The sequence below is a fragment of the Calidris pugnax genome, unplaced genomic scaffold (genome assembly GCF_001431845.1).
Source record: "Calidris pugnax isolate Ruff unplaced genomic scaffold, ASM143184v1 scaffold103, whole genome shotgun sequence".
NCBI lineage: Eukaryota > Metazoa > Chordata > Aves > Charadriiformes > Scolopacidae > Calidris > Calidris pugnax.
In genome coordinates, this window is record NW_015090990.1 from 7,418,435 (window position 1) to 7,430,936 (window position 12,502).

At 37.1% G+C, this 12,502-nt stretch overlaps 1 protein-coding gene across 3 annotated transcripts in view; it reads right to left on the reverse strand.

Moving 5' to 3' along the window:
• LRP2 (LDL receptor related protein 2) overlaps nt 1-12,502 on the reverse strand; it is a 124,362-nt gene that overhangs the window by 79,376 nt on the left and 32,484 nt on the right. For all 3 annotated transcript variants that reach the window (XM_014954693.1, XM_014954694.1, XM_014954692.1), the window contains exons 7-15: nt 11,562-11,678; nt 10,574-10,717; nt 9,585-9,704; nt 7,892-8,020; nt 6,087-6,256; nt 3,632-3,855; nt 2,663-2,869; nt 908-1,110; nt 133-273 (exon numbers count right to left, since the gene is read on the reverse strand). In XM_014954693.1, the coding sequence (XP_014810179.1) occupies nt 133-273; nt 908-1,110; nt 2,663-2,869; nt 3,632-3,855; nt 6,087-6,256; nt 7,892-8,020; nt 9,585-9,704; nt 10,574-10,717; nt 11,562-11,678 (1,455 nt within the window). The remainder of the gene's footprint in view (nt 1-132; nt 274-907; nt 1,111-2,662; nt 2,870-3,631; nt 3,856-6,086; nt 6,257-7,891; nt 8,021-9,584; nt 9,705-10,573; nt 10,718-11,561; nt 11,679-12,502) is intronic.

A 12,502-nucleotide genomic window follows, 5' to 3' on the forward strand; every position in this document is an offset into this window, starting at 1 on the left:
TGTGATAGAGAAACATGAAGTCCTTGGGATACTGAACGAACAAAGCTATTGAAGAAAAGAAGGATGCCCTAGAAATAACTCTAAAGCTAATGGAATAGTGCTATTTCCAACAATCATAAGGCATTTTCTTACCAACACAATGTCGTCCATCTACGTGTAGATCAAAGCCCAGTATACATCTACAGCGATATCCTAGTCCATCATTATCTGTTTTGTGGCTGAGAACACAGATCTGTTCACATCCCCCATTATTACTTCCACAAGGATTTCTTACTGGAATATGGAATATAATACAGATAGGATTATAATTTCATCTATTAACATAATGGATTCATCACCTTAATTTATTGTGGATGTTAAAAAAAAAATTCTGAAAAAATCATGTGGACTCTCTGGGAATTACATCACATGGAAAACAGGCCCTGGAATGCATGGAAATCACATCAGAGCTAACTGGCATTCAAGATACTCAGCTCTGTACAGACAGACTCAGCACACAGCGTTGAGGTCATAACCTGGGCTATAGTTTTCTGCATATAGATCTACTCCAGAATTATGTCTCACAGAATTCATTCCCACTGGTAGCCTTTTCCAACTGCACCCTCATTGAAGTGTTGAGGAAAAAAATTCCCAAACACCAATACTGCTCAATAAGCACAAGTTTGACTCTTTGAAATACCAATACATTTGATAAACCCCTCAACTCCTAAATGTTGCGTTTGACAGTTCATTACCTACAGAAGCTGGATGATACCACTGTGTGATAAAAACCACTCCAGTCTTACAACACAAATTTATGTATCACAATTATTAGTTCTCTACAGAAAACTAACAGTGTCTCATAATTTTTATCAACTTTCGATAAGATAGTTCCAAACCTCCCTTAATAATCTACTTACTGTCTTACCAAATGGCTGCCTGGCAGCATGGTAAACTGTCACTCCGTAAGGTCTCAGTGAAGACTGGTAGATCACTTGAGGGTTAGATTCCGAAAATTTGTTAGCTTTCACCACTGCCATTTTGGTCCAATCAGTAAAATAAACATTGTGTTCAAATAAAGTGATTCCATATGGATGAGGAATCAGTGAGCCTCCATGAGCTATTGTTCTCCTGTTACAAAGATAGTTTTAAAATTATTTACAAAATATTATTTTGAAAATAACAGAGGAAAGGATACAGAATCATTAATTTGTTCACTGGCTTTTTCTTCTACACAGAAGCTGCTGAAGTACAAATAGAAAAGACCAAATGAACTGAAGAGATGAAGCTAAACACACAGGGTATATAAACATAAAAGCTAGAGCACTGAAAACAGAGAAATCAAAAGTGTTAGCAATCACCAAGTAACACAGTGAGTAAAGATCACGGCTCAAAAACCTAGGAAAAATTCGTAATTACTGAGAGAAAATTAGAAAAAAAGGCCAAACATGAAATCAAAGATATCTGTAGCAATTTGAAATATTCAAGAAACTTTGAATGTAAAAAATTTGACTGCAACAGCCACTGGCCAAAACCAAAATCCTATGTAAGGATTTTGTAAGTAAGGAAAAAAACCAAAACCCCACAAACAAACAAACAAACAAAACCCCACAACTTTCTTTGGCTTGAACTAATCACCCAAGGGTATCTATTCTATGGAAGATATTTTGATAATATTTTTCTGGATAAATATTAGGAGATAAGAGAGACATTGAAGTCCTCACACAATACATAACAATAACACTACAATATTATTTTCATGAATTTATGAAGGAAGGTCTACAAAATCAGATTCATTCCACAGCTCTACTTTAACAGTTTCCCAGGTGATTTAGTTTCATGCTGTAGGCATGCAAGATGTGATAGAAGTGGACAGTAAACTGTATTTTAACATCCTTTACAGACTATGCCATTACCTCTTGCACAACATCTACAAAAGTTTTGGAGTTGCTGTGAGTCATAAGTTTTTATCTCCAAAACCCAAAGCACATTCTTGTCTTACTAAATTCTGATAAAGGAGCAAAGATACCAGCATTACTATTATAATTGTAAGTGAAAAAATAAATTGAACAATAAGTCTGTCAAATGAGCAGAGGACTGTTTTTCAAGTAATTATGCTAAAGGAGACAATTATTTTTTTTTACAGAGACTGATCACAGATGCAGAGATAAACTCAAGGACTCCTTTCTTGCATGCTATGTGATAGAGTTTCCCTAGCATCACAATAGGGTGAGTGATGACATTTCTGACAGCAAAGATTTATAAAATATAAAGAGCACTTTATATCCATTACACAAAGTGGTGCTTTGGAGTGGAATATTTCAAATAAATTCATTCATTAAAAAGATGCAAAGAAATGATGATGGAAGACAACATATACAATTCAAAAATAATAAAAAGTAAATGCTATAAAAATGTGTGCTGTAGTGGTGAACTATAAAAAAAAAAGTACATTATAAAAGAAGTTCAATAGGTATTCAAGGCAAAAAAAGGACAAAGAATGATGGTGGAATTAAGGATTATCTAGAAGTAGTATCACAGCAGAGATATCAAGGTGCATCACATACGTTATGTTGTAAGTTTCAACCTTTGTGTATCTCATTTTGTTAGACAAATCTTTCTTTGAACTAGATACAAAATATTTAGTGTATCTGTAACCTCCAAGGAATAATATTTCTCCTACCTTTGAAGCCCATCATAAGTTACCGTCTCAATGTAATCAAAGCGGCTGTCAACCCAGTAAAGTCTCTTTGATACAATATCCAGAGTTATTCCAGCAGGCCAGCCTAATTTTGTTTTTATCAAATCCTGACGGTTTGTGCCATCCATGAAGGCCCTTTCCACTTTAGGATCACCAGACAGACTATCCCAGTCTGAGAAAAACAAATAACTATAAAGGAAAAAAAACAAAAGTCTCATGTTTCCTTGAGATTTTAGAAAAAAAATTTTTTTTTTTTACATGGAATTTAAAACCAGCACCCTTTCTGGACAGAGATTGACTCTTAGCCAGCATACTATGACAACACACTTCATACCTCCTGCATTTTCTTTATGGAATGAATCTAGAAACATACTTTTACCCAAAAGACCTCAGAAATACTGAGTTTCATTAGTAAAATACAGACTTAAGTGTACTGCCAGAAATAAATCAGTGACAAAGAGATGCACCATGAAAGCAGCATCCATCCCTACAAGTTGCATGAAATTCCTCTTCCCGTTCTCTGAGGATCCAAGTTTTCATAGCTCACATTTTTGAAGCCTGTTGGGTTGGGAGACACTAACTTCCCTGGCTTCACTCTACCACTTTATTTCAGACAGTAGGAGGTCTGTGGGTGGTATCCCAACAGAAATCTTTCACAGCAACCTCTATTCTTCTGCAGGCCAATCCCACAGTCCCCATGTTTTCAGAGCTGCTCATGCACATGCAACTCTAGCCAAAAACCAGATTATGCACATTGGGAATAAAAGCAGTGCACAGCCCTCCCATAACAACTTAAGGTGTAGAATAGATTAGGACCGAATGTAAACGTTTAAAACATTTTATATCTAATTCTAAAGTGACCACCCGAGCTATTTCTTAGTTCTCCTCTGTTTGCATGGGAATAAAGGAATTTCTGACATCTTATACCAATACCTGACAAGTATCACTTACCCAACAGTTGGATCAAGTGCTATTCCTCTAGGATTTCCAAGATTTTCCGCAATAAGAGTCACACGGTTTGTTCCATCCAAGTTAACCATGTCTATTCTGTTCACACTGGTCTCAACCACATACAGTTTATTGTTAACCCAATCCACTGCTAGATTTTCAGGTGTGTCAACTGAAACATTTAAAACTTCTTGGAAATCAGAGCCATCAATACTAATAGAAAAAACCTGAAAACAATACAAATATCGTCAATGCCCACATGACCTTTTGCTAATCACAAGATGCATGGCACTTGTCCTTTATCATCACATTGGGCACAGATCCACAACTGGCCACTAGATACAGCCAAGTTGTATTCCTTAGCTTAGGGGCTTTGCCAAAATTTGGAAAGCAATGCAAAAACTACAGGAATCTTGCCTTTCCGCAAAATACACAAGGTAACAGACTAAAACAGCCTTAAGCTTTAGCAAACATGACAAATTACTGGTTTAGAAAAAAAAAGAAAAAACAGATGTGGAAAGTGCATCTTACTTTCCCGTAATATAGCAAAATCCAGCATTTTCAGTAATTGAAAACAAATGAATATGCTTTAGCAAAGCTCTCATCAGTGTCCAGAAACAAGAGGGGGAGCTCTTACTTCACTAACCACTAAGGGGAAATTGCAAAGTGGAGAAAGAAAGGGAAAGCTCTCCATCCTGACAGGAAGGAGAAGACTCAGCTTTACTCCTGATCTCCTTCATTTGAAGCTAATTTTAACAGCATCATATTCAAGAAGAAATAGTGCTGTTATCTTACAAGCAAGCTCAGAGCTACATGAAGCAAACAGCATAAACACAATAATTTTATATATGCAGTAATCATGTGATTATAACACTGGATACTATGAAAAGCTGGGAATCATTATCCCTTTTTTGAAACAACAGCATGAGGTTTGGAATCTATTTAAATGAAAATACAGATTACCACCAGTAAATATATGCAAGAAAAATAAGAGCTGCAATAGCTGTATTATTTTAAATATTCTTCAGCTGCAGGTAACAATAATCAAGCAAACCATTTGACTGTCTATTCTGTTCTTTGGAAACCTTTTTGATGGAAGAGCTTATGGGCATTAGGATATCAGACAGTACATTAAATGAGATAAAGATGACACAGAACACAAGCCACAATTTTTTGCTTTAGTTTACATCTTAATCTTAAAAAAACCATAAAACAATAACAAAAACAAATGCCCTAATAATACATTTATTTTAAGACATCAGGTGAAAATATGCATCATATAAGAAAATTATTAATGCCATTGTTTCCATCTGGGTGTTCTAAGTAGGAGTCAATTGGATTAATTAACCCTAATTAATTAATTAGGATTTAACTATATTTGGGCAGATAAAAAGGCAGTCCTGGCCATCTGGGGTGTGCAGTGAAAAAGCACATATTATCTTTTGTTTGTACCTTTTACAGAGATAGCATAAATCACCTGTCTCATGAAAGTTCAGATTTGACCCTGACTTAATTCAGCCATTGTCAGTGTAATCACAGAAATGGAAACCCACTGCAGTGAAAATACAAATGCTAGAATTGTGATCGAGTCAAAAATTGTGCATACAAATCCTGTCCTACTTGACATCCATGCAGTGTGCCTTCCAACAGAACCAAGGTGGCACTGTAGTAGAAACTATAGGTTACAGCTCACGTGTAGATTCAGAATAACAATGGTGACACCAAATTGATCCACACATGGCGTCAGGAGGCAGGCCATGCATTCTCCTTCACTCTGCATGACAATCAGCATGTGGGTGAAGATGGTTGAGCTTCAGCATTTGACCTAGGACTTTTTTTTGTTCCAGTGAGTTACATACAGAGAAAAAGAGCAAAGGTGAAGTCCAACTTTCACAAGGGTCTCCACACTGTTTTTTAAAAGTACTCTGTTATACTGTATTCTTGAAGCTAAAATATTTCCTCTTCAAAAAAAAAAAAGCCAAAGTAACAAAATATTGGCTCATTACACAAAATACTGTCAATATTTGTTATCCAAGCTCAATTACAGTGCCATTTGAAGTATATGAAGAAATCTGATTTTTATCATCTTGGAAGCCACACAGCTTTTACATTTTAAATTATCATGTTTCAAAAAATTACCAAGAAAAATTTGTTCAGTTTTGAAAGAATGTCTACTATTTCTCTTAATTAGTTTTTTGGACTCCATCTCGAGTAAAATTAAAAGTTGCTCAAGACATTCCCATATAATAGGATTCTTTGTTTAATATGTCACATGTAATAGTATAGCTTGAAAAACGCAGTCATTAACATAAAACATTTCAAGGAGCTTTTTTGTTAGAAAACAAAAATACAGCCAGCTTCTGCTCTCAAAAATGAAGGCCTATCAACACATTCTCCCTCATGCAGTTCTCTACTTCCACATACACAAAAATATATTCTTCTTGAAATTTCTACCCACCTTATCTTGCACTGTATCAGTCCAAAAGATTCTGCGCAGGTAAAAGTGAAAGTCCACTCCAACTGCAACCCCACGATTCTGTGACTGCACCAAAGTACGAAAACTTCTTCCATGAAGATCTCCAATCAGTAAATCGCGGCCGTTGGAAAAAATAATTGATGGAACGCCAGCTGAAAGCGAGAAATACATGACTACTCTGAAGGCAAGCTATTTTGCAAAGGGGCATGGAAATACATACATACTGCTTCAAACACACAGGACATCAAGGTTTAAATACAGGCTCAGCCTACAATCTCTATAAATGTTTCTATGGGAGTACTATCTTGTTTTAAATTGCCTTTGGTTTCTAGACTTGGAGCAAAACAGGCAGGAATATGTATTTAAAGCCCTACCAGGTAAAACTTTTACAAAACCCTTGTGCATCTAAACTCCAAAAGACTATTTCTACTCTTCAATTTCCCTGCTTTCACTCTCTTAATTGAAGTATAAACTTTCTTTTTCTGGGACATGACATCCAGATATTCCTTGATTCTAGCAGGCAGGCCATGCTGTATCCTATCCACCTTCTTCATTCTCTCATCTCATCAGAAAATCTTTGCTGTATCTTACAATAGAAGAGAAATTCCAGCAAGCCTTTGAAGGAAAGCTCACTTTCAAAGTAGACGCCTGTTGAAAGGCTTGGTGTACGTCTGACAAGAACATATGTAAGTCCAAAACCTATTTACCCTACACATAAACCCCTCCCCAATTAAAGCAAAAATTAATCCAGTGAAACTGATTTAAAGCAGGTATGACATTTCCCCATAAATAAGATAGAGAATCAACACTTTACAGACAATTAACTGGCCCAAAAGTCACACTAATTTGAATGAAAAACTTCTTGTAAAAGATATAGAATTTTTCTGGAAGCAGAACAATCTTTCCCAGTGCATGCCTTAATACAGTCAAGCATATTTCATTAGCTCAAATTATTTCCTATTTTTTGAGGACATACTTAGAAAATTGCAAGATGATGACTGCTCTGCAGGCATGGCTGAAGAAAGAAGGAAGGGGGGAGGGCACTGGGCAGCTCATGCTTTTCTAAGAAGCAAGACTGCTAATCAGCTATGCCAAGCAGGGACTCCAATTCCCACTGAGTTCCTGCAGGCAGGAGCACCTGCCTCACACAAAAGCCTGTTAGGCTATTACATCTCCACAAAGAAGGGCTTCCCAAGGCCTGCTTTCAGAATAGAGCAGGATGTGAACAACCAGGAGCAGCTGCCTACTGTTCCTGGGGAACCACACTCCGTGTGAGGCAAGCATTCTTGCAGAGTTCAGGCTCCGGAACACTAGAAGCCAAGAGCATGGTTTCTCTCCCAGGCAACTGTTTGAGCTCACCATTCAACAAAATCATCTTCTTGCATGGCACAGTCCTTCTAGAAAAAGTGAGGTTTATTTCTGAGGTTTCCCACAGAAAGCAGGTCAGGACACTGCCTCCCACAGGAGCATGATTTGGTCTATTAAGGAGGCCTCTGGCAACGACCTCCCAGCTCTGTGGAAGTCAGGAATGCTGAGAAAGCACGAGAGCCCAGAGGACATTTTAAGGAGAAGCAGGCCTGATGAGGCAGTCAGCTTCACCAGCCTCAGCTGCAGTCTCTTGATACTCGCTGAAGGTCAGGACAGCATCCAGAACCTAAGTCCCTAAGGCCAGAGTTAAGTTAAAATCAAACACAATTGTATGGCATAGCCATGCAAACTGTTCCATTTTATCGAGCTCTATCTATCAGTCCAACGACAGCAAGAGACTTGCGCTGCTGGACACCAACCTGAAGTGTTGGCTCGGCAATGCCGATGATGCTCTAGGAAATATCCTTCCACACAGTGGCACTGGTGATGTCCCACACGATCTTCACACAGCTGGTCACAGACACCCCACATTTTGCAGTCATCAAAATCTGTCAAGTGAATAAGGCATATTTATAAACAATGCTGTGTATAAAATGGATGTCGTTATATTTGGGAAGTTGCAAGTTTGTCTTCTCTGCCTGCTTTATATCTGTTTGGAAGTGTGCCATGGGAAAAGAAGTTTTATATGTTTTTCCACAAAAGTTTCGATTTTCTATTTCTGGATTACAAAAACAACCAATGTTTGCTAACCAGGACCTACCTGTGCCACCACTCCCTTTCCCCCCCAAAAAAATCCACACGTGTCAGAAGAAGAGGAAAAATCATTGGAAGGGTTGTCATTCTCTACTTTCCACTATACAGAATATGTCTATGTAGAAATCTTCCTGCAACAGATTCACTTTGCTAACACTATAGTTTCATTCTTCTGGCCTTAAACCAGTAACATTTCTTTAAACTAAGATCTGGAATGATACAGTACTGAATGTGAGCTATTCCCCCATGACAAGTCTTTCTCCCACTACAAATATATGCCTAGATTTTGGCAAACCAAAATATGTTGACTCAGATTTACAAGCCAGAACCACATAGCTAGGTTTACAGGACAGTCAAAGAACAACAGAAGACTCACTGGGACTGCACCATGTTTGCCAATGGGTCCTTCATGTATTTCCCACATAACAGTGAAAAGTATCAAGTACATCTTGTGCCTAGAATCAGTGCATTGATTCCTCCTCTTTATTCCATTGATTCCTCCTCTCTATTTAGAGCAACCATGCTGTCACTGCAGCTCATACAGCCCTAGGCTACCCAGTATTCTCGAAAATACAGAAGTATCATTAGAGACTGAGCACCTGGCATACTTTTAATAGCACAAATGCCATAGCTTGGGTTGAAAACCCATAACAAATATTTACCCAGTTTCTTTTATTAGGCAGTGCTAAACTTCATGATTCTGAAGTTACTCTCTTTCCAGTGACTAAGATAAATCATTTGTATTACCAGGGGTTTGTGCTACCAAGTTACAGCAGCTACAGAATAGAAATACACCAAAATACCTCACTTACTTTTACAGTCTTGCAAATATTCTTCATTTTCATATAAATAATGTATATATTGAAATGTCATAGGAGATACAGCCATTTCATAGTGCAAATACAAAGCACCCTTTTCATTTTAAAGTACAGTGTTCTACTGCCTTCATATACAGCCACTTTCAAAAAGTATCAAACACTTCAATATCATTAACTGTTTTTCCAGGCATATGCCACCAGAGATCCCTGGAGTAGAAACAAACTCTCTCCATCTAACCACTAAAACACCTGCAAAAAGATTTAATAATAAAACAACCATCCAAGAGTAAATCTTTTTAAATATAATCATGCTCTTACTATGTTGTTAACAGTCTTATTGAAAGAGATCTTTATGACCTTTATGATCTCTTGTACAATATGCTGCCAGTGTACTACTTAGATTTTTATTCTTTTGCTGACTCTTGAGATTTTCTATCTGCTAGTACATCCACCCATTTGGAACTTACCTTCCTGGAATCCTAACTTTCCCAATGAGCTGTGAGAAGATACTAGATATCTGCAACCCCTGTACTTCACTTACCAATACAAGTACGACTGTCATTGCTACTTATTGTATATCCTGCTGGGCAATAACACATCCCTCCTGACGGAGAAGAATGACAGCGATACTGGCAACTCAGAGCAGCACATTGTGATATGTCTAAAAAGGAAATAAAACAGTTCAGAAATACAATTACACATTACACATTACACTACCTAACAAACTATTCAGTGATAGGTGGTCAAATCAGATTTTAAAGGACTTGCTGACTTTCACCTCCCCCTTTTTCATCTTCCTTTTCCTCAATTTCTTCTGTTAAAGTCCTTGCTTTGCAGCCCACATCTGATGTTTCTACTAAACTGCTCAGCAAAGCAAGAGATGTTTTTTTACAATAAGGTTTTATTTCCCATTATTTTTTCTGCCCTCCTGTTCCAAAAAGCATGATTTTATTAATAGGAATTTTCCTCTCCTTAGAAATTAAAAATGTAGAATACTTTGGTCCTGATTCTCAGACAGAATCAACATTCATAAGAGTGAAATTAACAGGAACTATGCATGTTCATTGTCTCCAACAAAGAAAATCCAATATACCACTAACTGGAGAACCAGATATCCCAAATGAAATGATATTTTTGAAAACACTAATCTAAGCAATTTAGCCAAGGCTCAGGATACACTAACTCAGTCCTGTGTTCTGATCAGTACACATTTCCTCTTATACAAAGGGGAAAACACAGACATTTAGACAAAAACGGCATATAGCACACCTTCCCCTGCCTTCTTGAACTCATTTTAGGATATGGAGAGTGCATTAAAATCCTCATTTGTGAAACTTCATGTACAGGTTTACAAGAGGAATGGTCTGTTCATAGTGTATGTGTCTGTTTCGGACCATCAAGTCAAAACAGTGTCAACAAAAATGGTGAGCTTCCAAAATTTCAGTGTTTAGGAGATAGAAGGTGAATGTAAAATCACATCAATGCTGATGTTTCTGCTATTCTGTGTATGCTTTTGATTCTAATACATACTGCAATGTCTGCCTGCAGTGATATTGGTTTCATCTTCTCCAGCCGGGCAGTCTGCAGCCCCATCGCACACCTTCCCAATTGGAATGCAATGCCCCGACCCAGGGCAGGCCCATTCTCCCGGGTAGCATTCATGGCGACCACTTTCTATGGAAAAGAAAAACAACAACAATTGAGAAGTATGTTTCAAATAGTACTTAGAATTTCTTCCCTAACAGATGCTTCCCAAAGCAACTCTATCCTTCATTACTCAGTTTCTGGTTCTTGCACACAGCTAGGAAAGACTATAAAAGAAACATCATCTATACTTCCTTGTGATGCTTTCTTTTACCTTCAAAGTACAATGCAAACAATACTTGTGCAGAAACATAAATCCTTTTTGTTTTCTGTCTTTTTAGAAACAGTAAAACCATTTAGCTTTAGACTAAGTGGTGCACCAGAAATGGAATTATAGTTTTGTGGTTTCAAAACATGCAAAGGCTGTCTGCATAAAGAGAATAATGGTCATCACAGAAAAGGCCAATGAAAAAGGAAAAAGCCCGCATTTTCATTCACTAAAATTTCTGTTTCTCGCATGACAAATCTTGGCAGGAACTGAGTTATTTTCATTTTCAACCAATTGATTTTGGTTATTAGGAGCTTCATGTCATTTAACAGACAACCTTAAAAACCTCCACAGGAAAAAAAAAAACAAACCACAAAAGATGTAGGAGAAGAGAAGATGTAAGAGAAAAAATAAAAAGATGTTGCTATGTGCTAGACTTAGTTTGCATCACACTCAGTATCACAGCAATAACTCTCACATACACCCCAATAAAAATATTGCATAAGTAAAAAAAAAAAAAAAAAAAAAAGGTGAAGAAGGAATTTTAAGGTTTTTACAGAATTAGAATGGATTCAGAACAACTTGATTGGTTCAAATTGCACAGAAGTAGTTTAGTGAGGTCTTCCTCGGAAAATGTCATCATTACAAGTTAGCATTAGTATATACCGCATCCTTTTTCATCTTCATTATCTTCACAATCATCATCTCCATCACATATCCAGCTTTGATGAATGCAACGGCCACTTGGACAAGTGAAAAAGTTGCCTCTGCAAGTTGTGTAAGCTAAAGAAAGAAACATGAGAAAAATCAAACTACTCTAAGTGACTAAAAGATTTGAAGTAGTAATATTGTCTTGTAAAGGAATAGTCATTTAGAATCACTCCTGAAAAACTGAATTAGTTCTGTAGTTTGTATATATTGTAAACACTGCTGGTTTGCTCTGATTTGATGTACAAACTTTATTTTAGCATACTCTGTTTTTTTAAAGAAATTAAAGGGAAGGCTACATTTCTCAATTAATTGTTCAACTAGATGCAGAGTACCTTATTAACAAGGTTCCTGAAGGTGGACATGACAAGAAGATGATACTCAAGACATCAGAAGGTAAAAATATTTGTATGCCTTGTACTCAGAAAAACAGAATTTAAAAAAAAAATGAACGTTTTTTTCAAAGCCCTCCATGGTTGGGAAGCATTCCCTGCTAAGAGTTCAGAAACATCTGTGGGTCCTCCAAAGGACAGGCATTGCCAAAGACATAAAAGAGAAATATTTGGGGGGGGTGGAAACATACTGGGGTGAGGTCCTTGGTAGGACAGAGAAACTAAATGACAACATGTGGCCTTTCTGCAATGCAGAATATAAAACTAACTTAGACCTTATAATCAATGGGGGACCTTTTTAAATAATAGCTCACACAAGTGATAACTCTACAGCCATGATTCTGGCTGGAGATGCAATACTTTGGAATATCCTGATCATGAAGAAAAGAATAAGCAAGAAGTGTCCAGAAATGGAACAGTCAGTTAAAGACCTTACATGAACATCTGAAGGACAACTAACTATCTGTTCAGTTATCTGTAAAGTTGAACATGTACTTACTGCTATCT